This window comes from Atractosteus spatula, chromosome 18 (assembly GCF_055471065.1).
Source record: "Atractosteus spatula isolate fAtrSpa1 chromosome 18, fAtrSpa1.hap1, whole genome shotgun sequence".
NCBI classification, from domain to species: Eukaryota; Metazoa; Chordata; class Actinopteri; order Semionotiformes; family Lepisosteidae; genus Atractosteus; species Atractosteus spatula.
Window position 1 is genome coordinate 14,549,423 of NC_142723.1, and position 27,133 is coordinate 14,576,555.

Here is a 27,133-nt window from a genome sequence, read left to right on the forward strand (position 1 = left end):
GACCAGTTTCCTAAACTTAACAGGAAGAAATAATGGAGCCTTCACATAATACTAACTTAAATGCCTCTAAAACAGCATAGGAGGTGTTCATTTAATCAAACAGAGGGCCAAAAAGTATGAGAAATCACAAAAACTGTTATTATATCTTGCATAGTCTTCACAAAACAAGCAGTTGGGGAAACTTGCCTAGATCATATTAGGGGAAAATCTCTTAATTTTAGCAGATTACATCCTTCTGCTTGACCTTTTCCATCATCTTGAATTTGAATTCAGCTCTATTAGAATTTGTTCATTAACAGCCTTTGAAATGACTGACGATAACCAGATACAGTAGTAAAACTATTTACTTCTAAAATAGCAAAAGAACAGAACCAATTCAGAAAAGTGACAAACAGAAGATGGTAATTTAGTTGCAGATTTAGTCTTTAGTATCTAATTGACCCAATGATCTTAATCAGCTGTTACAAATAATTATAATAATTATTATGGATAGATATTCCATGTTTAAAAAATAATATTCAGTAACTCTCTTTATCACCTACTGTACAATAGTAACAATTTCTTTCTTTGACATTATTAAACAACATGCATATATATTTGATTTTGAGTAATTTAACTGCTGTTAACCCCGGTTATTATTATTATTATTATTTTAAAATTTAAAACACAAGAGTTAAACAAAGAAACTAAGTGAAACCTTGGGGTTTTGCAAGGGGTGCGAGTAGCTGCCTAATCAAACAAGCAGAAAAAAAAATGACCTTGAAATTTTAGTTTCCCAACTTGTTTTGTCAAGTCTAACATGCTGAGTGAAATAAGGTCATGAGGTAACCGCAAGTTTTGCACTTCTGCTTAGTCAAGCTGGGCAGTCATAAGCAGCTTCTATAGGTCGCTGTGCATTACCCAGGGATAAGAGTAGCCAGGAGAGAAACAAGGTCATTTTAAGGTCAAAACCAGCCGTTCAATGACCTCTGAAAACCAGAATGTGGCCGACTTTTATATCAGTTCAAGCAAATTCATGGTGCAACGTCCAGCGCGCATCGATCTTTCCCCTTGCTTCGGTTCTCGAGTCTGAAACCACAAGGTGTTTATCACAAGCAATACTGAAAAACATAGCATGATATTTCCTTCGTAATCACTGGCTGCTTATCTCAGCACAGCACCAAAAGAAAATTTTCACTGGTTGTGGTTTCCTGTATTCTCGGGAGTAGAAAGCAGTCGATTCAAGCAAGTATTTTGGATGTGCACAGATGTTAAGTAGATGTGTTGCATAGGCTGTGTTGGTGCATCACTCAGGTGCTTCGTGCTTTCTGGAACAAACAAGAGTTTGAATGAAACATGTTGCACTGCGAAAAATGGTGGAATGTCTGCTAGACAAAAAGGGAGATGTTGTCAGTGCACATCATCCTATTCATCGACATACATCTGTACCATGATTGTGATGATCCTTGCAAGTTTTACTTTATTATTTAATTCATTGCATTAGGATTGTTCTGTAATTTATCATGCTATATACAGTAATTAGTACAGCACTCATGCAAATGTTTGTAATAATTGTTCTTACCATTACACAAATGTGTTCACGGTAGGCCACTTTGGACAAAGGCATCAACCAAATGAATGTCTAATAAATACACAATGGATTTCCAGCATCCCAACGTATGCTTATTAACTAACAAAGTCTACCTTGCTAGTAAAATAATACTTCTCGTAATGCCAAAGCCAGAAATGAGACTAGGTGGTGGTCCTCCTGTCTAGCATGAGAAAAAAATGATTTGAAAACATAGGAGAATGGCATGGAATGGTTGTGTTTTTAGCCCTGGGACACGGCTCTACATGTTAGTTTCAAACAAAAGTTCAGGAGGCCAAAACCCTAATATCGCCCACTTCCGCCTAACTACACGTAATACATCCTGCTTCTTGATCACCTGCATGCAATGTGGTTTCGCATCCCTCCCTACACCCCATCTTCACCCTTGCAGCAGCTCCCTGGCTCATTCCTCATTAAATGGGGGTGGGTGTTCTGACAGACTGGGTTGTCGTTCTCCTAGGCCAAGTGCGCCATCCCAGTAAAGCCAGCTATTCAAATCACACCTCTTCTCCGCCTTAAACTGGACTTGACAAACAACGGAAATATAATTATGAGTAATCCAAAACACACAGTGTGGCTTCCCCTGCAATTTCATTATTATATGTACACTGTTTTTTTTATTAATACAATCAGTGGAGATTTGCCAAGATCAGCAGGCATGAGACAGATGGAAACCTGTTGAGCAGATCAACCCATCCATCCATTTCCTCACTGCTTTATTCAGTAGAGAGTTGTGGAGGAGACGGAGCCTATCCCAGCAAGCAACGGGCTCAAGGCAGGAGGGGATGGGACACTAGTCCATCACAGAGCACACAAACACGCACACACGCACACCAGGGCCAATTTTCCCAGAAGCCGGTTAACCTACCAGAATTTCTTTGGACTGTGGGTGGAAACCATGCAAACCCAGGGAGAACACACAGACTCCATACAGATAACATCCCAGGAACTGAACCCAGGGCCCCAGCACTGCGAGGCAGCAATGCTCATCACTGTGCAACCACGCTGTCCCTGTGGAACAGATCTTGCATTGAATATAGGAAAGACTTCCTTCAGGCAGAGGATCATTCAAGCACTAAGTGCATTGAAAAAAACGTTCAGGGGGCCCACATGCTTAAATAGACCTGTTATGGCATCACTTAGTGCCCCAGACACAGTACTGATTGGTGGTGGTCAGCCTAGATGAACTGAATGGTCAGTCCCCATCAGAAAAAAGTCTTGTAATTTTACATATTAGCAGTCTGTCACAATGGCATCTGCATGGGAAGGTTTGGGTCGAATGAAGGTTGAAAATCTGAGATAAAACTACAAATGTTTAACTCAAATGAAAGGCATGGTTTTATTTTTTCAAGAATCTGAAAGATTTAGACCCTCATTGGGTTTAGATTTATATTTTATTTTAACAAATACTATTTTTAAGAGTTTGACCTAGAAGATTTTGAAATAGAAGGGAGGAAAAGAACAACTATTAAGAAAGATCCCCCCCCCCCCCCCCCCCCCCCACAGTCGTTTTGGCAAAACATCTGAATGACATCCAGGCCTCCTTTCTAATCATTCTTAACATTTTTCTTTGAGTCAACTTTATCTGGTTGCTATGGCGGAAAAAAAAAAGTATTCAAAAAATAGATCAGCAAGGCAGATTCAGTGACGTAATGCAGTTTAGGATTGAATATGAAATGTAAGAACTGAAAAAAAGCAAGAAGGCTTTTTAAATGGAAGGAAAAAATCAGCACAGCAGGTGAACAAAATTAAAGGTCACTTACATGACATATATTTAGAAATGAAACGGCACAAGGGGCCCAGCTCAACCAAAGCCCAGATCAGCACTTACGAACAAACACCAGTCATTAATCAGGAGGATACGCTGTCTTGTTCAGGACTACTGAGGAGAAATATGTCAAGATGTCTTCGCAGCTGGGAATTATGATGATGGGGGAGCTAATTACATCTAAATTAATTTCAGATACGGTAGTTACAAATGGTGATTTCCATCCATCCAAGCGAAGTGCAAGGGCCATTTCCTTACACAAAGGGTAGCAGGAGTATGGAACGAGCTGTTTTCAATTAGCAACATAATTGGCAATTGGGTTTTTTGTTGGCTTTACAATAATTTAAAATTGTATAAGTCATACAGTAATTTGACAGAATGATTTCAAACAACATGCGGTTACATGATACAATCATAACCACATTTTGGCGGTAACAGTGGAACATCAAGATGAAGAGAAATGTACCAGTCAGGTACCTCCTGGTATCTCTGATTCAGAGACTGTTTTATCATAGAGAATGGCTATCTGAATCACTATATACAGATCAGAAACATTCAAGGTTACAGAATAAACGTCTGGGGTTAATATTTTACACGTGTTCGTTTTTTTAAGAATATATATTTTCTCAGCTCTTCATTGCCGGAATACAAAATAGAATTCATGACTGTAAACCTAGAGTGAGGTGGCATTATCTAAATGTTTCACAAGTTTACAGTAGCAGCAGAGATTGAACAAATAATTTATCTCCATCCATCTTAGTGAGGGTCATTGGGTGTAAAAGGGGAGAACTGAGAGCATACGACCGCTTTCAACTCATTTATCTCATTGTTCAAGCCAAAACTGACTTTGAACATGTCAACCATAAAGACCTGTTAGAAAGGCTTGATTTCAGCTACTACTGCAGACAACAGCTGACCTGCAGCATAAATGCAAACAAATACAGATTTCTTGATATACAGTAGTATTTTGGATTTGCTTAACAGTATAAAACAGAAATCACTGTGATTTTTTAAAATACCTTTGGTGTACTAAGCCATCAGCAGATCATTCTATAATGTACTGACCCAATAAACTTAATTGCACTGATTTATGAAACCACAATTTGATTTAGGCGACCATGATTTAATAACCTGTATAAAGAATGCTGAGTTTGTTTATCACTCTGGGGTAGCGTTATGTTTAACCCCAAGTATTGTACTTGTAATTTGTAGTTTTCCTAATTGGTTCCTATTAATTTCAGTGACTCGAGGTCACTAAAAATTAAAGGCTAAAAATTACTGTTATGTCACACACAGTTTAGCATAAATTCTTCCCAAGCTATTTATCCTGCTATAATCTGTAGTTCTTGAGTAACCTTAACCTACCCATTGAGGATCTGAATACTGACAGCTTTCAGCAATGTCAGCAGAATCATGGTAGTAAACAGGACTTCGAAGAGAAAGACAGGCTAAACTGATTCAGTTCTGCTGGGCTCAATAAGGCACATACTGTACCTCTGCCCTTAAAAATACAGACTCTGGTGCAAAGCCATCATTACCTTGGCTATACACAAGACTTCCATATGCAAGCTAGCTACAGTAAAGGCATAAGTTATGCCTAAAAGCAAATCGAAGGAATACCACCCATACAGTATTTAGACATGTGCTGCCAAATTCTTAACAATAAGTCATTATATTTTTATTTTGAATGCAAAACAAAATGACAAATTCCCAAAGCACAATGTACAATCGCATTTTCAAATCACACATTCACAGACCTGCTTCTTACTTTTCTCTTTTGTCTGTTTCAAAAACAAATCATAACGTGTGGATAGAGGATTCAGGTTGGACACACATGATCAAACAAAGCCATTCTGTCTTAAATCCCGAGTCCCGACAGAGAGGAATGAAGCACAATACCCAGCACAAAAAGGAGCAGTCACAAACGTGCTGGAGGCCTGGTGTGATGCTTCACGCAGAGCCTGAAACAACACTTACAGGGAAGGCTGCTACCTACACCAGGTGTAAGGTGAAATTGGAAACTCCTGCCATAGAGTTATTAATTTTAATACATTAGGCTCCATATTTAACTCGGTAAAGTTTAACATGGACAAAACTGCATATACAGTACATAATGCACCTCTATGGGATATGTAATTACAGTACATCATCCTGGCAGTATAGACAGAAATATATTTATGGTCTCATCAAATTCACATTTTTACCCTAAACAGCATGAGAAAAAAAAAGATTAAAAAGGGGGTTGGAAATATTTTTCAACCTCATCTGTTATCCATACGTTTTTATTTCTCGATACTTTCATGCTGATATACTGTGGTCCACAGGGAGGAGGATATCAGAAGGCAATGCACCCCAGTAAAGTCAGTGAAGTGTTCAGTCCAGAGCCATCTTCCTGTCTCATGGGTCCTGGGTCATTTGTTCAGTGAGACTTCCCTAATCCTTGCACAAACACAGATGTACTCATTTGTTCTTCTCGGATGAGATTCTCTGCCGATAGATCTCTTCCGTAAAAGGTCTGCAAATACAAGAAAATAAACAGACAAATAGGCACCATAAAGCAGCTGAGGCCTCAGTGGACCAGCCTGTACCAGTCACCAGTTCTGAGGAGGACCGTTTTTTTTATCCCAGTGGAGTGCTTGTTTGACAAATCCAATATTTACCAGGCCCAGAACCGCAGGGGGGGGGGTGGTCCCTGTGTGAGTGTACCTGCACCATTATCAATAGGCTATCGATTGGCGGTCAGAGTCCATTCCTCAATTTGACAGTAAAAGGAAGTCTCTCCCACAAAACGGAGCATACAATTTATTTACTGTATTTATTATACTTGCTTCCAGACTTCATCACAAAAGGTACTGTCAATAAGACCTGCAAGCATCTTGTAGCCTGACCTCAGAAGACCATCAGAAGATCGGTTCTGGTCAGTACTGAGAAGGGAGACCTCCAAGGACAACCAGGTTGCTGCTGTATGTGGGTATTTGTGGACCAGTAGGTGGCGCTTTTCTCTTTGGACCATAATTTCCAAATCAATGCCTCACGATGGCAGGAGTATAGGAGGTGGCATCTTTTGGATGAGACATTAAGCTGTGGTCTTGACTGCTCCATCATAAAACACCACCTAGCACTGACAGTAAGAATACAGAAGATGTTTCCTGACCAAACGTAGAAAAGAGGAGATCATACGCCCCATCTAGCCCATTTCGTGAAGCAGTTCATTGATCCAAGGATCTCATCCAAGAAAATCAGCAGTTTCTCGAAGGAAGCCAAGTTTTCCACAGTATGGCAAAACCATTCCATTCTGGGATGGTAAACTTTGGCCCTCCCAAACTTCCTCCTTACTGTGAAGCAATTTCTCAATCATTCACCTACTAATCTAACCCTAATCATTCACCCAGCTGATCTACTGTGCAATTGGGTTGCTGGTGCAGAATTACACACTAATCCTACACTTCAACGGGGGATGAAGTAAGACCCCCTCCTTTGTGTAAATCACTTAGAATCCTTTGGGGTGAAATCAAATAACGAGGATTTTTCAGAAAAAGTCAGCTCCAATCCTTGTGCGCTGCAGAGCATTCATATTTATGTTCCAAATGATCTAAATTACATAATTGAGCAAAGTAGCATTTAACATTTCACCTGCTTAAGCAATCACAATTATTTTTTTCAAAATCTTTGGAACCTGATGGTCAACTGTATAACCCATTACCTGAGCTGCAGACCTCTGCACTGCACTACTGAATAACCCATTACCTGAGCTGCAGACCTCTGCTCTGCACTACTGTATAATACCAGCTGAGCTTTAGTTGAGAATCTTGCCAGTTCCTTGGCTTCTCAGATACTACACGTTTCTCTGTGGTAGAAGAGGCTGAGCTCTGTCATTTTAGAACCCCTCCCCAAAATGTACTGTAAAGGTGCAGATTTCCCCTACAATGCCCACACCTCTGTTATAATGTCAGCATCCTGCTCAGTTAGGCGTAGAGCTTAAAGATTGAAAGTCATTGTGTAATTAAGCAAGGCAGGGGTTCCCAATCAGGGGTTAGAGAGCCCCTAGGGTTTCGTAACGGTACTGCAGGGGGTTTGTGAGATTGTGATGGAAACGTCAATGTCAAATTAAATTCAATTTGAAAAATATATACAGGTATATAGTGTTTGTGGTTGTTAAATAGTCCTATTAATAAATAACAATGTAATAATAAGAATAAGAAAAACAACAGTAGTTATGTTAATCTTTTACCAAGTGAAAAGAAGCATGTTAGGAGGGCTGCTGTAGCATTTATCTACATTTATTGAAAGGTTTGATTTTGTTAAAATCTCAAGGGGGTACTTTGAGGAGGCAAATAATTTAGGTTGAAGGGGTTCAGCTGACAAAAAAGGTTGGGAACCCCTGAATTCGGGTGAGACGGTGGAGCAGTGGGTTAGCACTGCTGCCTTACAGTGCTCGGACCCTGGGTTCAATTCGTGGAGAATGTATCTGTGTGGAGTTTGTATGTTCTGCCTGTGTTTGGGTGGAAAGTTCTTTAGTTTCCTCCCACAGTCCAAAGACATACTGGTAGGTCAGTTGGCTTTCGTAAAATTGGCGCTGGTGTGAGTGTGTCTGTGCGTGCCCTGCGATGGACTTGGGACCAGGGTGCATCCTGACTTGTACCTCTTGTTTGCGGGGATGAGCTCCAGCTCTCCAGCTACCCTGAATCGCATAAAACAGTGAAGAAAATGGAACAGCATCCTGCATGAGTGGTAGCAAAAGGCCCAGCTAATGAAAAAGGCCAAGGTATGAGACGCACATCTGTGTGTCTGCTTTGTTTCATCACACTGTACTTCCAAAATGAAATTTCTACCAATTATTTTGCTGAGTCACGAGTATATTGTTAACCTGAGGTGAAGGCTATTTTTTGTTGTTGTTGTTGTCGTAAAAGAGTTGCAATTCTTCAATTCTATTTGTGAAATATGGAAGTAGGTCATTTTTGAAACACAATTATAGAAGCAGTGCCAGTAGACAGTAGCTCAGCGTGCTTTCATTCATCCTGCAGAAATACGAAACAGCGATGTCTTGAGACATCTTCAAATGTCCCCTGCTAAGTCTAGAGCTCTAAAATAAATAGCACTGCCACGCAACGCAGATATAACATCCTATACCATGTTAAGATGTGATATTACTGAAGCAGACAACAGTCTAAATGAAACTTGGCATCCATCACTAGGTCAGAAGAAGTGAAATTTCTTTTAACGCCTTCCCAGTTTTAGAAATTGCTGTTTTTCTGTTAAACTAAATGACATTTAGCGGCATAATCATTAGGCAGTAAATAGCTCTTTTGTGTCTTTCAAAATGAGCCAATATATAACTTTATTGCTATTTTCTTTCCAAAACAAAAACTGTAAAATAAACATAATGACCATTCTTTGAAAGTTTTCCCATCAGTATTTTCTGTCGCATGCAGTGCAAGTCGATTATTAAGGCAACATTTCATTTCCCCCCCCGAGGGATGTGAGATATCAGGAAGCAAGAAGCTTTAACCCATAAATAAACCAGGTTACACGTACAAAAATATATGTAACTGCAATTTCCAGGTGGATTGCGAACAGTGCGTACCTCAACCTCACTGCAGATGTCTGCAGTTTTGGCAATGTGGTACTTCTGTGGTGCTCTAAACTAGTTGTTACAGAAGGTGGTACAACATGTCTGAAATGGCATTAAAAAAAGAAAAACAAGTCAACAAGGGAACACACTTACCCTTCAAACATAATGGCAATCTTGTAGGCTGCAGCTACCACAGCTGTTAGCACAACTCCAGCTGGACTTGCATTCCTATACAAACGGGTACAAAGACAAACAAAGCCCAGTGAGATTTGGATCTCTCCAAAATCCAGCGGAACTACAGCTCAGATCCCAAAAAAGGGAGTTTTAAGATTCTCTTTTAAGGGAGAATCTTTTAAGTTTTCTCTGCAGAGAAAGGTGTTCCTTCCAATCTTCACTTCAGGAAGAATAATGACACTTTGCTTTATGGTAAACTGTATAGCAAAAGTCGGGCATAAAGAGCTCTGATTTAACCCGCTGGCTGTATGAGGAAGGCAGGACCCCCATGTGAGGTAAAATTAAGCAATGGGCAGCTACACAAGTGGAGATGAGGTGAATGAGGAGAAAATGAAGGTGTGGAAGAGAGGGCCTGACTGATCTTTTAAAGTAGTATTTCAGGAAGTGACATCATGGAAGATTAAATGTAGGTCCAGCAGAGATGAAGGGCAATTTGGTTGACATAATTTCTCCCAGATGTTTGTTACAAAACACCCTGAATAAAGCCACCCTCCCCCGCCTCCCTTTCTGGACCATATATGCCTTCAATTAAATCTTAACGGTACTCTCCCTCAGCTGGGAAAAAGACATTGTTCATATTGTACGAATATTGTCCACCTTTCCTCTGGTACATAACGATTTATCAGCTCTCTTCCCCTGTATAATTCTGTGCTCAGCTTGCAAGAGTTCATTTTCTAAACCAGTCATGTCACCATTTCAGTCTTCTATAACTGTAAGACTGGATGTTAATTCACATATCGAGGTAGAGGTGCTGACCTTGGTAGGGTCAGTTCTGATAAAAGGCAAACACGGTGATTGTGACCTTATTTTGTACTACACCGCTTTTAGCTTTAAAACTAAATAAAAGAACTAGGAAACACTATGGGATAATGTACTTCTGATAAATAAAATTAAACAAAATGTAGGTCATTGCCATCTCCATTGTTCCTGAAAGACACTGAAGAAGTGGTTAACGTGAGCAAGGCCAAATTAGATTATTTTAAGACCTATTTGAAGAAACTGGGTTAATTCAACGTAGGAGGAGGCGGAAATCAATTTATTTCTAAATTATCACAGTGGAGCAGTAACTAGTTAAAGTAATGAAATCAAGGAGAAACCATAACACACAGCCCTGCCTGAATTGTTACCCTCTGAATAAAGGTTCAATTTCTATTATCTCGTCCCGAGTTAAAACTGATATTTGAGGGAAAACAATAACGTTTTGAAATACACTTGTCGATCGATGCCAATTTCATCTTTTCAATCAGCCTTAGCCTTCTCAAAAAATACAACGCTGAAGAAAACTGACCTTGAAACATTGTTTTGACAGTAATAGTGGTTTTAATAGTATTTTAAAACGGAGACAAAAATGGTATCACTTTAGGTCAGAGCTTTGACAAGTCAGTAACCTGGCCTCTACTGCTAATTGCAAGAAAAGTCTGATTTTTCTCACGTTATTGACTTGCTTGTTACACATTTATGAAGTTATTTACAGTCCCTAAACTAAAAAGCTAAACATAAATCAGATACTTATCTTTTTAAAATACATTTTCAGAGGTGCTTTTATTTCTTACTGCTATGTGTTTGTCAGTCTGACCGAGAACTCATAGTGTTGCTGAATGTGAATGTCATTTTCTGGAGCGGAATCAAAGGCAATAGGTAAAGTCTGAAGCAATTAAATATTAACGACTTCAAACTACAGCAACAAATGGGTTAGATAGGCTAAAAGGCCTCCTCTCATTTGTACTGTCACTGTACTTATGTAATTCTTGGTCATTTTTTCGTTGTGACAAGTCAGTGACAAGTAACAGTCCTTCGGGAGCTGGACATTTACAGTACACGAAAAACTGTCTTCTTTGCAGCACTGAAAAATAACCTGCTTGTGGCAGCTTATAGTGCTGAGGACACAAGACTTTTTTTGAAGTGATACATTTATAAAGGTCTTATTTATTGCAAGATGAAAGGCAAGACTGTAACCAATCCCTTATTCAGTTCATCGTTCTATTGCACTGATTACAGACCTTCATAATTACCCATACAAACAGCGCTTCTTCAGCAGCACCTGCTTGCACTGGAGTCTGATGCTGTCCCAAACCATCCTAGACATTATATTTCGAGATGGGATTTCAAGTCTTCTCCAATCAGTTATTGATCTGATTGGCTGATCCGGGAAAATCCAAAATGTCTTCTGCCACAGCAGGGGAAAACAATGTGCGGGAACAAAGCGATGAAAGGGAAAGCAAGCCCCGTCTCACGTTTGCACAGTGCGCGGAGAAATGTAACAACAACCTGTCAGGCTGAAAAATAGTGGAACTGTCCACCTTTGTCACATCACGCCTCCCTCTGTAATGCATCAGACCCTGCAGATGGACAGCTACCACACTACAACATAAGGTATGACATACTGACTGGACACACTCTGTTGACAGCCTACTGTGAAATAAGAGGTGGGATACTATGTTCAAACAGTCGTGCATTTCAGTCTACAAACTGAGAATCAGTCTGTAGATCCGCCTTACATATTAGCAGATCTAAATCTAGGTCTGTCCAGTTGTCAGATACATTTCCTTTGGAACACAGAGAGTTGAAAGAAAATACATGGAAAATATCAAGTTAAAGTGACTGGCTCCATGTACCAAACCAATTCGGCAACACTTTTGAGAAAACACACGTGTACTTGTTTTTTCTTGAGAACAGGACGGTTTCCCTTTAACTTTAAATTGAGCTTTACGGTGCGTTTTTCCACAAACTACGAACTAGGTCTCACTTAGATGTCATTTCATAAGTAATGACAACAGTTTGGGTGTGGTTGCCATGGTTGCGTGCTGGACAGCATGCAACGTTTCAGGCGCGTATCTAATATCACAAAACCTCTAAGGACTCTCTCGTACACTTGCTGACATTTTCCAAACACAAAACAATGCCTAAAAATAAAGCTTCCACAATGATTAATATGAACAACAGTCAGCTCAATCAAGATGCCACTGAAGTCTAGTGTGAGAAGAAAGAAAACAAAATAAAAGGAGGAAATAAACATCTTTTAAACTAATGGATAACTTGCTGTGACTTGCAGATTAATTATAGGAGCTACTGAGTACCCAACAGAGGTTCAAAATGCCACACAACTCTTCTTATGTTCTAATAAGTAAGCAAGAGTTATTTTCAGGGAATATAAGACATCCTGTGCTATTCATAACAAATGCTGTCCTTTTTTTATTCCTTTATTTTGATAAAGGACTGATACAATGATGACGCAAGACACAATACAGCCTGGTATTTACTGGGAGTGTCACAGTGGTACAGATGTCACCACTGCAGGCTTGCAGGCTCGGGTTTCGATTCAAGACCTGGGGTGCTATCTGTGTGGAGTCTGTATCTTCTCCCCATTGTTGTGTGGGTTTCCTTCCACAGTCCAAAAAGGTTAACTGGCTTCCGGGTAAACCGGCCATGGTGGGAGCGCGTGCATGTCTGTATCTGTGTTCGCCCTGCGATTGGACTGGCGCCCCATCCGGTTTGTATCCTGCCCGCAAACATTGCTTGCTGGGATAGGCTCTGGCTCCCCTGTGACTCTGTATTGGATTGGGACACTATCCGGGCATTCAAAATCCTCAAAGGCACTGACAAAGTAATCCCAGTGTACTTCTTCAGAAACACCAGTGAAACAGGAATCATAAGCCTCCAGCACCTTGGTTTCCATGTTTCATTTGAAGGACACCTTCTACAGCACACTGTCTCCGGCCATCATACAAGGGCATTAGTTTTGGAAATTCTGGCGCAGTGGGAAGAACGGCACCTACAGGTCCATCAGCTCCATTTACAGGAGTGACTTCATGGTCTTCAGTGGAGTGCCACCCCCACTGGCCCGTGATCTGACTAGACTTGTTACAAGGTGATAACGCTGCTGTGTATCATGAGTATCAGGCAACATTTTTCTAAAAACGCCTCGCGTACAAACCCATCTACACAAGCTAGGATCTCCAAAACCTGAATTAGTGTCGCAGTCACAGGACGTTTCCATGACACACCTTGTTATCACGATTCACAGCAGAAATTACATGTGATTCAGTGTTATCACGGTAACCACGGTGATTCATGACCTAGGGCACGACTGAAGAAAATAATATTATCTGGCTTTTTGACACGATGTTTTCGGAGTGCACATAGCGCAGCGCCTGATAATAGATAGTCCTGTATCTGTTGTCTTCATAGGGTATTTTATAACCCTGTAGCTCTGGGCCACTGTCACAATTACTGTATGTAATCTAATTGTAATATTGTTCAATTACTTTTGACTGACAGCTGTAAAGCTGTCTGTACCAGAAATTCAGGGTACATGGACACCAAACATGGGAAAGTCCAGAGATGAGATGAATAACACTGAACTATTCCACATGACTGCCGAATTAATACATTTCAATGCAAAATGCTTTATGAAGAGTAAGTTATCAATAACTGACTATTCCTCTGAATGTGGAACCGAATCTCATGATGAAGTCTCGTGCAGCATGTTCCATCACTTAGACAAGCTTTCCACTGGGCTAGGAAATGAGATGCACACAGCTGGACCTGTATACAGCCCGCAAGCGTGTGTGCGAGAGAGCGATAGAGAGCGATAGAGCGATAGAGAGCAGCAGGCAAACAAATGTTCTGTGTTTTTTTTGAGAAATCTTTCATTTAAAAAGGGATGAAGCCCCAGAAGGAGAAAAAAGCCCCACAGAGGACTGTGCAGAATATCTCCTCTCAGCAGGATTCAAACCTAAGTAAGGTTCTACTGTTCTGTGGCTTTTGTAGTCACTGGAAAATGCAGTGGGATGCCTGTACATCAATTTCCCTAATTGAGGTGATTATTTCAGAAAGTCCTCTTCTTCTCAGACTGTGTTTATCAAGTTAATTGGAGCAGCAAAGGACCAGGAGGGAAAACTTCTGCTTCTGATCTTACAGACTGTACATACAGACTTTGTAAAAATAAACTATGTGTGGGCCTAACCCAGTCATAGCCTAACAGAACAGAACACAGTATATTCAATTTTTTCTTGAACCTAAGCCATGACCTAGACCTGTGTTTCTCAACCTTTTCCATCCCAGGACAGTCAGTATTGGGGCATTTCATCATGGTAGTGCAAGCGAGTGAATTTAGTGTATGTTGTGATTTGTGTTTGAATGTTAGGAATACTGTGGAGGATGTTAAAATGTACATAGCTAGGTGAAGCATATGCATGCTTACAAAAATACAGATGTCTTGCAGCTTAGGGCTGTCTTAGGGCTTACGAAGGAGGGAAACTCTAGTGACTAACGAAAAACGAGCTGAAACAACATGCTTGCGATCGACTCTAGGTGCTCCAAATCAATCGTCATACGCTATCTAACGGCTGTTGTAGAAGCTAGAAGTATCGAAGTGATGGTCACTCAACTTGCTCCATCAATCACGCGGTTTAGCATTAGAATAGTTTAAAGTGCATCACGCCAATCGACGTACTGTAATTCAATTGGCGTTCACCCCTCTTTTTGCACATTTCGGAGTGAAAGTGCCCGGGGCCTACGAACGCCAAAATCCGGCCCTGACTGCCACCCTACTCACACACATCACTGGGCCTGAGCACATTCTCAATCATATTATAACAACAATTTCAGTGCTTAATCTGATCTGGCTTCGAAGCGGCCTTATCCTGGCAGGAGCTGCTGAGGGTGACACACAGAGCTCTTCCTCAGTGCTCTCAGACGTCCTCCGTTTTTGTCCATTACGTCTGTCAGACATGAAAAGCTGAGCTCGTACCGTGCTCACCATTCCCACCTGTCTCCTGTCTCGAGCTTGAGGGCCTAGATGCCAAAACGAGCAACACCGCCCCACAAAACTAAGTGATTCGTTTTTTTATTCTTCTCCCATGCGACTTTTTCCAAAATGCTGCGGTGCACCCATTAATGTCCTTTGGAACACTGGTTGAGAAACGCAGATCTAGGTCACATTTGTCTTGGGATAGCAGTGTTAGCCTATACAAAAAAAAAAAGTTCATATACCCTCTTGCTGCTGCAGACAGTTAATTTATTGGCTACTTGTTTACAACAGCAGATTTGTTCTGCATCACGATTGTTCTAAATAATAGTTAAAAGAGCTAAAATGTAAAAGTTCTGAAACACATACAGAGAAAGTGATGAAAGCAGTTAGTTATGCTATTGCTTGGCAACAGCATCATAGCATTCTGAAGCTCAGGCGTTACTAAGGCAATCACTATGGAAACAAACCAAGCACACAAGCTTTGATTTAATACTAATTTGAAACTCTAAAGGGAAACATATTTGTGTTTATCTTACATTCCTTGCTTTTTCTTAACGTTTGACGTTATTTTACGTTCTTTCATATGTAAAATCATTAAAACGTCAAAAAAATGAATGCTTTTGCCCATTTCTCTGGTAATACAATCGAGTAATGGACATCTCTGTAAAATTAGTTCTGGGCGTCTTTATTTTTTAAAATGCAACAGCAACGTTAAAAGTGAGTCCATTCAAAATGGGAAAAAAATAAATTATGATCCTGGCTCATAATTTTTTTATAGTCATTTAAACAGTAACAATGTTAGAGTTGTGACTTTTCCAAAGTTCACCAAAAATATCATCGATACTATTTGATCTACTAAAATGTAGAACACTGAAGGCTATGACCTCTTTTGAACTGGTCTAAAAAGCTCTTGAACCAGATATATTCAAAACTGAATCATTTCAGTCTTGAATTGAGAAAATTACAAAATTCCAAGTATTGAAAATTCTCAAAGGCCTTAACAAATTCAGCCCCAACAGATTGAACAGTGAAACAAGTAAAAACACCTGGGAACTGAATTCGTAACTGAACCCTAGAAGAACGTTTTTTCACAAAATCTGTATCAAGGTATCCAACATTTTGTTGAAGCTGATACCTGGATTCTTTAAAGAAACATCTGGATGAGCACCTTTGATCAATTAGCTTCTAGTAACCAAACACGCTAGATGGGATGAATGTTCTCCTCCTGTTTGTAGCTTCTCTAAAGTTCTTATGTAAAACACTTTGATTTTTATTGCATCTTCTGGGAATTTAAGTGCTTAAGTGTTTTGAAGATAAGGGCCACTTGTGTTCCAGACATTGCAGTAACAAGACAACCTATATAAATAAAACATTCACTAGCAAATCATCTTTATCAACCAATTCTCAGCGTTGCTGAAGTATGCAACAGGATGGCAAAGCAGACCTGCTTCAACCCAAACACCCAGAAGAGACTGCATGTACTGTATGAGAAGTACCCTAATGCGTGGAAGCATCACAACAGCTACTTTGAAGAGAAATGCTGTCCTCCGTTTTGCAGGTTGTGGTTTATTAATCCTTAATTCTCTGTCTTTAATAGTCTTTCTCACCTAAAGTGAACAAATCACTTGATTCCGAGAAAACACTCTTCCTGATAACCCAGAAAAAAATGGGCTGATTACATTTTACTACACTTAACCTGGAACAATTCAGCTGTTGTAGAAGTCAGGGCCATATAAGGGATAGGATTTCGGAGACTGTCAGCCTGAAAGCACAGAACCTTCTGTTAGTTGCCCTAAGTTGTTCACAATAATCTTTGAACTCTAAATCAATAAAGTAGGAGAGAGAAAAAAAAACCAAGTGACAAATCTAAGATTACAATTTAGAAAAGAATAGAGGAGCAGTTATAGGTGATGACAATATTACAAGGTATTAGATGTCAAAGGTTGTCCTTGTATTTTTCAGGATGTTACAGCTCTGGATTAACTCACATCATAGCCAGTCCAAGGTAGTTGGCTGTGCTGCCCCAGTACATTGGATTTTCCATGACATTGAAAGGGAATCCATTCACCTTCTCCTCCTGCAGGATTCCGAAGTAGTCACCTGTGAAAAGACAGCAGATTGCTGGAGTCTGTAAATCCACCTCTATCTGTACGGGTTATTCCAAGCCACATACTGTATCGTTAAAACCGTATCTTCACAGCTAATCAAAAGGAATGTTGCAAACCAACAATTTCAAATGTCCTTTTCTGATTTTTGCACATATATAATGGATTTCATCCAGACAGTTGGGAGTATTGCAAGTTGTGATGTGCTGCCTCTGTAAAAAAAAATATTTTTTTCACCGGGGTGCTAATAAGCTTCCATAAATGGCTGACACCCAGTTACAACTTCGTGGATGTCTTTGCCGTTAACAATGGCGCGTGATGTACAAGTTAGCATTGATGCCTTGCAGTGTTGGGGCTTTCGGTTAAATTCCCAGAGTTTGTATTGACTCCCCTTGTTCTCATAGGTTTCCTCCCACAGCCCAAACACATACGGTACTGGAAGGTTAACGGGCTTCTAGGAAAACTGTCCCTCGTGAGTGTGTGTGTGTGTGTTTGCACCCATGCTTGCTGGGATAGGCCCTTCTGCAATCCTGCAATCCTGTATTGGATAAAGGACTTGGAAAACGGATGGATGAATGGAATTATTATAATACCCGGAGCCATCATTTCAAAATAGGAGAAAAAATCATAGCCAAGGGCAGCATCAGGTCTGTAGCTGCTAATGCTCGTGTCTTGAATGCTTGTTCTATGAGGCTATGAAAACTAACAAAGAAATTACTTCTGTGCTTTCAGTTTTCATAAATATATGTACCTATATATGCCTTGGGAACACTTAGATTTACTTATGGCTTTCATTTTTAGTGCGTCATCTGTCCCATGATAGAATCCTCCCTTCTCTTCTAAAAATAACATAATTTTAAACATACTCATTGCAGTAGGACTATAAGGTCTGAAACAGATTTCTGCTGTGCGTCACTTGGAAAATTAATCCTCACACTTTTAGGTTGAAATGATTTGTGTACCCTCTAGAACATCTATAAATATTTAATGTTACTAAATAACATTATTATTAATGTGTCCACATTCAAAATTGAAGAGCAACTTTGAATGGTTCGCCAGTATTACACCCTCTGACACCGTGTCTTTCTTGTAAGGGGTAGACGGGGTTGTTACACAAGCTTTACTGACACCGTTCGGTGGTAAAGCTAAAGGCAGAACATCATTAAGGAGGTTTCAAGAAATGTTCTCAGAAAGAAAGGCTCTTGCATATTTTGTAAAACATTACAAAAGCAGACGCAAGTCAAGTAAAATGAAATGTGTTCGTAAAGCGGTGCGAGTTTATCCATCCATTCTCCAACAGATTTATCCAGTACTGGGTCACAGGGGAGCCACAGCCTATCCTGGCAAGCACAGGTTGCAAGAGTCTGGATTGATGCCTGGTCTAGGGCAAACGCAGACAGAGACACGCACACACTCACACCAGGGCCAGTTTTCCCAGAAGCCAGTTCACCTACCAGTATGTCTTTGGACTGTGGGAGGAAACCAGTGCACCCGGAGGAATCCCACCCAAACATGGGGCGAACACACACACCCCATGCAAATCGCACCCCTGATCCAGAACTGAACCCAGGGCTTCGGTGCTACAAGGTAGCAGTGTCAGCCTTTGTGTCTCCATGCCCTGTGAGGTATGAGTCATGTGATTTCATGTTCTTTTGAAGAGAGGTGGTGATGGATGGCTGTCAGACCAGTCATTGTTCTGCAGTTTATAGACAACAGCAACGACCCAACAGCGCTGAATACTGAGAAGACAAGAGAAGGCAAGAGCAGGGTCCTGAACATATTTTCGAGTGCTTAAAAGGCACCCTAGAAACGATTGTTGGAAAAACAAGTTTCCTCCATTGATCTTTACACTTTCAGTCTTTCTGGAAATATCAATGACTGCAATGAAGAGCACAGACCCGACAATTTAAATATGCCGATGAAAGCTCCTTTTATATAATTGCACTCACGGAAGCAGACATCAAAGCAACAACTGTTTTGTTTTCAACAAGTTTGTTTTATGCTCCATTGAAACTGCAAAGCTTGGCAAGGGGCCCAGAAGCTGGAGCGAGCATCAGAACTACAGATGCATATAGCCCACAGTTTATTTTCACCTTTATCAAATCCCTTTTCATGTGATCCTTGCATTGTTACAGAGGCATTTACTTTCCAACAGTATGCTGAAAAGGCTCAAGTGACTTGCTATGTACGCAAGTCTATAAGTCATTCATTATCTTCACATTTTGGGAAATATTCTGTCTTCTGACTGAGCTTTCATACTCCGCAGGTGGTATAACTTTTGGAGAACTGCATTACGACAAATTGACTAAATGACCCCAAGCAAAGATATCAGCCTCCAAGTCCCAAGGGCCTTTTTATGCCCATAGTTTCAGACACAATAAGAATTTTTGCCACTAAAGATGAACACTGAATCCGTTTCTTTAGCAAGCCATCAACCATCATTCTACCAACAAAAACTGACACAGGAATATTGAAGGTGCCGACCTCTGTACAGTTAGACCAACTTGGAAAGGCAACAGGAAACTACTGCACCCTACAATTTGTGGGAACGGCATTAAGACAATGTTTCATTACAATCCAGATAACAAGCATTGATTTCATTGGCAGTGACTGCGACATAAATGGGAAGAAATATATTTCTAGTGGAGGGTAAAATGTTAGTAGTATTAAAATTGGGTTTAATAATCAACCTGTGTTATACACAATGAATATAACATACTGTAAATGCACAGCTAACAAATTGCCATTAAGGAATCGCAGGACAGTTGTAGTAAGTTTCGTCATGCAATAAATTCAATTCAAGGATTCACACAGTGCATAATACTGCTCAGGCCTCACTACAACAAGACCTCAGAGAGAAGGAAGTGTTTGTAATTTGGGATGTGCATTTACTTATTACAAACCATTTCTTGGTGTTAAAAAGAGCATTACAATATAGTAACTAACTATAGGAGGTTGTCCTCATTGCACAGATGGAAATAAAAAAAACACTTCCTTGCTAGAATAATATGCATGCCCATACGTGTACAGTATGATATGTATGATAGTAGGATGTTATTTTCTTTTTCTCTGTGCCATCTTGTAACAGCAAGCGATGTACTGAGGGCTTTTCCTGATGCACTGTTCTAGCAGAACACTGCTCAGGACTGTTATATCTGAAAACGCTGTGTCCATGTAACTCTTCACAGTTGTCTCAAAACTTTTCTTGTCTATTTAGCTCTGACCCACTTTGCTAATGCTACTTAACAAAGGGCTCTGAAAGACACCCTGTCACTCCAGTTTTGATAAAGAATTAGGAGACCTCAGAACAGGTAGTTATGAACAAAGTAGTTATGCAATTGCATTAGATAAGCAGAGCCTTCTGTCGCAAAATTCAGCTCTCTCCTATTGTAGTATAAATTGGGAAATTAAAGCCACACAGACACGCAGCAGGTTTTTAGAAAACAATGTAGGTTAGTGTGTAGTTTTATTTGGTTATACAACACGTATTCTAAACTCAATTATGGATCTTTTGAATTCTGGTAACATTTTTCCCCACTATCCCACTGCAGGGGTGATAGCACAAAACTAAATAAATTCAGCAGATTTTGGGACTCCATGTATCTAACATGGACAACTAAGGACATTTCTAATAAAACACATTAGCAACAGTACTCTTCAATCATTAAAATGCATAAGATTCTGCTGTTTTTTAAGATAATAATTCTCATCCAGATAGGCTAAAGCCTGAAGGTATTTATGCACTTAAATTATGCCTGGCTCACTTTTTCTTAATAGAGACTGTTTGTTAATCACAGTTTAAACAACACGTTCTTTCAAAGAGATGAAAGTTGGAGTTTGCCTTGAGCAAGGTGGCATTAAGCTTGTGGAAATCTGTGACAAATGCATGCTCTCAGTGACGTCTCTCCTTTAGTAATTGTGAGGTACGAGACAATTGTCCAGTATTGCTTGCTCATCTTTCTTGTATTTCAAACCCTAATGTGTAGCTATAAAGCAGAGATTTGCAGTCCCTGCCCTGAAGAGCTTCAGCTTAGTAGATTTTATGTGGGAGAACCAATTAGTGCAATAACAAGTTCAATGAAGTAATTAAGACATCAAGGGGAACAGAAAGCAGCAGATCAGGCAGCTCTCCAGTAGTAGAGGTATCACTACTGTAAAACATTCACATTGTGCACCAGAGCATTGCAGAGAGCAATTAATCACATCCAAAAAAATTTAAACTATTATATCTTTCATACAACATACAGTAACTGTCACAGTACCAAAAGAACATGCCTTATGGGAGTAGCATACATAATTAAATTTGAGGCATTAATGCAATGCATAATATTACTCTCAATAAACACTGTCCTTTATACTGTATATCTTTACTAGCTAAATCTAGTTACAAAAACCACATTGAAGAAATTCATCAATTCCATATCCGTCTTTCCTAAAGCCATTTCAGAGCATAAGTAAGAAAAAAAAACTATTCTGTCAACAAAACAAGTTTGCTTGTTTCTGCAAAGAAACACAGCACACTGGAGATGTTTTGTTTTCTTAAAGAAATACCCAAAGACAAATTTCATAATGAACCAAAAATTAATCCACAAATTCAAGCCTCAAGATGAGCTGCCCTGGATATTGACTTTCTTTCCTCTTCATAGACTTTAAAAAGTCTTCCTATCTTGTGTTAAACAGCTAGGGAGACACATAAGTACATTTACGTAATAAGCAAGGCCAGTATAATTAAGGGCCAGACTGGTTGCACTTAATTATATGGACTATTTTTGCCTTGAAGGTTGTGGACTAGCAATCCACTAGGCAGACTTTAAGTGTATATCTGTGCTGTTTGAAATCAATCAAGATGTTGCCAACCTTAAAATGATGTGCCCTGCTGGTACAATATAACTTCTGAAATGTGTTACTTGACTTTGAAGTTTGTGTTGAGGAGCCTTAGCAGGCTAGCATAGATGCAGGATGTGCTTTAGGTGGATTGTGTTTGTTATAAAAAGGCCTCCTTACTTTCAGAGAAAAAGTGCTCCATCATAATCATGTTACCTATTGATTTTACTTAACAACATATCTTTTCAGAGCACCTGAGATTCAACAGAAGCATAATGTGTAAGCTCTACCCCCAAAATAACCTACCGTTATTAGACAGCAATTTGTTCCCAGAAGGATATTTATTACAACTACAAACCCAATGTGGGCTTGTTCGGAACTGTGCAAATTAGGCATTTTAAAGCCCAAATACATCTCGACAGAGAAATGGCTTCAAAAGTACTGTATACAAGGCTACCGGAGTGCAAAATGGAAGGTTTAATGGGAGAAGAACTATATTTCAAAAGTTTGCTTTCATTTACATAAAGACTGTCTGTATAAACTGAACTGAAAACCTGGCAACACGATGTTGAATAGCTAAGTAGAAAAAAAAAACCCAAAACAGCAGTAAAAAGCAGTCAAATATTATTTGGCTGTTTCAAAATGGACAAATAGCAGTGAAATCTCTGGACTATTCATGAGAACATTAATTTTTAACACCTTCATTGATTCTTCATTGGTAGTTCAAAGGCCTACTGAAAATCTAAGCACACCATATCATATGCTTTGTGTCTATCTACTTCTGTTGTTGCTTGTTCAAAGATCTCTAATGAGGTGGTTAGACCAAGACCTACTGTAACTTTTCTGAATCCATTCTGACTATTCCTATCTATTCATATCTGAATATCTGATACTCTAGTTTATTTTTAATAATGTTTTTCCACAACCACAACTCTTTCTCTTTTCAAGACCCATTCTCCGTCGTTTCAGATTTTGACTTACAAAAGCTGCCAAAGAAGTACAAAAGCAAAGCTCGGCTCTGCAGCAAAAGGCACTGAAATTCTCCTTTCATTTCTGTGGCACACGTCACGGCAGCCACAAATTAAGAACTGCAGCTGTGAAAGTGCAAAATTCACTCTATTCTATTATATACACAATAAGCCAGATTTAAACCTAGAGATTGCATTTAGTAAATTCTCAATGGCTATAAGGAATGTACTGACATCATTTGCCAAAAGTGGAGATTGTCAGAGACAGACTTATTTAATTAGATTACGTAAGCCATTTTGTACTAAATATCCACTGCTGCTCAACTAATCACCAGGTGAACTGGAGATCAACTCTGTGTGATCGTGGGCAGGCTGAGAGGGGTTCACTGCCCTTTTTCACTGTGTAACAGCTTGTTACAGTCCGGCGCGTGGCTCCTGTCCTCAGCCCTCATTCCAAAGTGAAGCGAAGACACTACTCCTCCGGGTCAGGCCAACTCTCTGGTGGGACACGTGGAAAAGACTGCGACCTGTCGACTAAAAATGGCTTTAAAAACCACAGGAGGAACCTTTATTTTACTTTATTACCTCCTTTGTTTTCTATAGTGCGTTACATGTTTCTCGGGATACCCTCAGCTCCTCATCCTCTCCGTGAATTTCCAGAGGTTGTAACCTAAAAGCCAAGTCACAATTTCAAATCTTTTATTAACAACATATCCACCTTGCACTTGTGATGAAGAGGGCCCTCTCAACGAATTATCTTCCTGTAACAACTCCGGTACCTATTGTCAGGAGACAGGCAAACAAGGACTTTACAGGAGTGAGAAAGCTCTACAGCTGGAACATTGTGAAGCTCATTTTATCTTAAAATAGCGCAAAATAGCATGGTAAAAAGAAAGGGACCCAGAAAAATGCAATCTAGGTCAGTGGTTCACCAGGATAAATGTTTTTCCAAACGCGAGTTTGCATTCTATTATTGCTGAAGAGTTTGATGACTGCTTGGTCACACACAGACAAAATAACAGCTGCATCCTCCAAGCTTACCTTATAGCACTTAATAACCCACACTGTATGTCTACGCACAGCCCCTTTAAATAGCCACTTTGAGCATCATGTGTTTATGCAAACAGGTAGTGTTCAAGTGCATTGTTAAAACAATCTGAGAAATTCTTAGTGTCTTAGGAAGGAGTTATTGGATATCCTACTATCTGTGTTTATCAGCACAGATACATTCATAATGAATAAAGAATACTAATTATTAACTCATATGGGGAAAAATAACTGCCAAAAATCTCCAGGTCTAAATATGGAAGATAATTGATGCTTGGAAAATGTAATATTACTCTGTAAAATTACTCTCCATCCAAAGAGACTGTCAGAGAGTAGGAGGTTAACTATGCATCAAAATCTGCTGCTACTGTACATGGAACTTTATAATAAGATCTCGCTTTTAGATCTCAAGCAAAAACTAGACCCACGTCACATACTTCTCAGAAACAAGCCTTTTTGTTTAATGCTGGGTCACCCAGCCTGCTAGAAGACTAAAGGACTGTACTGTGTACAAAAGCACTCAAGATGTATTGCAGTGACCGACGTAGTAAAGATGCAATGTCAAAACTGAATTACGATCAGCAGTCTCAATGAGATCAATTTTCAAACGTTGGTCCATATGAAGCAGGGCATCTGATCCAGGGAATATAAAGAAGGCATGTGAGAGGTCAAGACTTTAAGCTCTTAAATACGGTTATGTGCAAAAGAATTTACAAAACTAAAAACAAATACACATGAGAATAACCCAGTAATAAAGGAAAAATGTGTCTGTGTAGCAAGGGCATTAGTTTGCCCTCTCTGGGACATTGTACAAGAAACCTCTGAGGAAATTTAAAAGTCAGGCAAAAATCCTCCACCCCAGGCTGGATGATGTCAGATGCCGACAGCATTTTCCCCCCTTGCTTCTGAGTCCAAAGCCAAGCTCACAGGGTGAAGGCTCTTTATTTTGTAATGTGTATTACAATACATTAATGAACAAGCCAACAGAAGAACAAGAATGAAAACAGGATTGGAGCAGGGTGCCGGGTTCATACATGTTTCTATAGGGTTACTTTGAATAAAATCTGGGTTACGATATCCATTTTTTAGTGCGTAAGATCTGTCCTTGGCTGCAAAACACAATAAAATTAAGTGGCTCTCCAAAGCTGCAAAATGTTACAATAAAGCACAAGTGGATTCACATGTACAAATACAAAAAAGCAGTGCATTTATCTATAGTGGCACTGTATAAGATTATCAACAGATATTTACCCACATACTGTATGTGGATTTTTTTCACGTTAAAATTTGTTATTGCTTTTTTGGCGCAGCTTGACCTCTTTCCTTAAAAACCAACCCCTCCACCCCCAGCTCTGTGCTTTCAACCTTTTCTACACAATACAGGCGTGATAAAACCGAGTGACCCCCCCTTTTTCAGGGGTGGTCCTTATGTGAAGGGCCCTGTTCTCACAGGAAACTGTGCTATTTATGAATACTGTGATAAACATTTCAGAAAACAAGCTGTTTCAGTTAAAGTAATTCTATTATTATTATTATTATTATTATTATTATTATTATTATTATTATTATTACATTATTTTTTTCCCCAAGTATTTTTGTTCTGTGGCAAGGTCTAAAAGCGATGTCTCTGGTCACTGCCACGTTATCTAACGACTGATAGTTACAGCACGCACTCAACCTCACTGAAAGTTATTAATTATACTGAACCCATACCAAAAGAACATGGATCAATGTGCCCAGAAACAAAAAACTAGCTGCAAATTTCAGTCCTCTCAAACAAGAATTATTTCTGCTTCTGTTACTATTTAATAATAATAATAATAATAATAATAATAATAAGCCTCTTCATTCACTGAGTCTCTAAAGTCTATTCCGTGCTAACGGTGTTAATCCTTTTCACAGTGGTATCTATCAGAAGCAGCCCAGTGACTCATTAAACTTTGATAGAATGCTTTCTTTCTGATCCAGTTTCCATGTAAGCATTGTGCTAACAAGCTCTGCTGTCTGTGGTCACTCTCGGGTGGCCTGTTTTGCTGTCAGAGGGAGCTTCAGTCAGGGATGCAGGATGAGGGAGTGATGGAGAGATTGTACAATGCCTTGGGGCTGATGAAAGAAACAAGATCTACGACAAACAGTTCGCAGCTTTGGGACAGTGGGGCTGGACTACACATGGACACAGATGCAGGGTGTACATGCAGCAATAACATAATTGTATCTGCCTTACGGTGTTCAAACTGCCTCACTGCCTGTTCAGTGTGAATTTCCACAGGCGGGCTGTATTACTCTATGCCAATGATGCATATGATCAATGTTTATGATTTAGGCTCTGTAAGTGTTGTAATTTAATAGAGCTGAAATGTTCACAGGCAAAAAAAGAATGCAAAAACATATGCAAACAAAAGTGTGGGTGTCCTTCATATGTAATTAATTATTAATATTCCAAGTTTGGTATGGTATATTTTAAAAAGTGATTTAACACCTGACTCATTCTGGTGCTTAACAGGAAAGGTTCCAGATGAATAATGCAAGTTCCGATATAGAGGGTGCCAATTCTTTTATTTGTAGCTTCCTGTTCCTTTCGTGGTCGTATCTAGACAGACAATAAAACACTCGTTTTCAGCAGAAGACACAATGGACAGAAACTGTTTACACCCCAGTACTGTTTGAACGAGAACTGTGTCTAGCATTGACGATGCACACACAAGACAGGGTAGAATGTGATACAAGGGACTCAGTACAAACTCCAGCCCGTGGTTTATTTTGCAGTTATCAGTCCTTGCCACGTGACTGAACTGTAGGTCACACTCCTCTCTCAGTGTGGTATCATCAGAGGGCTTTAGATTTCAAGGTGAAATTTAAGGCTCCACTGGCTAAAACATGGCTAAGTTTCCTTGTCTAAATTATGCATTAATGTTTCCTTCATATCTTCAGCTTTCCAGGACCTACTTATATCATGTATGTACTGTACATCAAAAGACTTCAATTATACTTATAAGATACCAAACGCAAAATGCTTTCCATCAAATAGCTGCACGTAACCTCTAAATACATAGCTGTAAGCTTGCGACCAGTGCCATCACTGCCCCTTCGGAAAGCAACTGGTGCATGCTACAGATTACACAACAAGGAAGATGATGGAGGGTTAAAATGACTGAAGAAGATGCCTTTAGGAAACTACACTCGTTCAAAGTAACTAACAATAAGTGCATCATTGCTAAGTGCCTGCCGTTCCTTATTACACCTCTCAAAAGATGTTGCACACAAGTTTCTTTTTT

General features: G+C 39.6%; 1 protein-coding gene across 2 annotated transcripts in view; it reads right to left on the bottom strand.

Moving 5' to 3' along the window:
* Window positions 1-4,989: 4,989 nt before the first annotated feature.
* Window positions 4,990-27,133, bottom strand: part of pemt (phosphatidylethanolamine N-methyltransferase) — a 65,308-nt gene continuing 43,164 nt past the window's right edge. For both annotated transcript variants that reach the window (XM_088936817.1, XM_088936816.1), the window contains exons 5-7: window positions 16,903-17,014; window positions 9,082-9,156; window positions 4,990-5,871 (exon numbers count right to left, since the gene is read on the bottom strand). In XM_088936817.1, coding sequence (XP_088792943.1) covers window positions 5,817-5,871; window positions 9,082-9,156; window positions 16,903-17,014 — 242 coding nt within the window. In that variant the 3' untranslated portion in view covers window positions 4,990-5,816. The remainder of the gene's footprint in view (window positions 5,872-9,081; window positions 9,157-16,902; window positions 17,015-27,133) is intronic.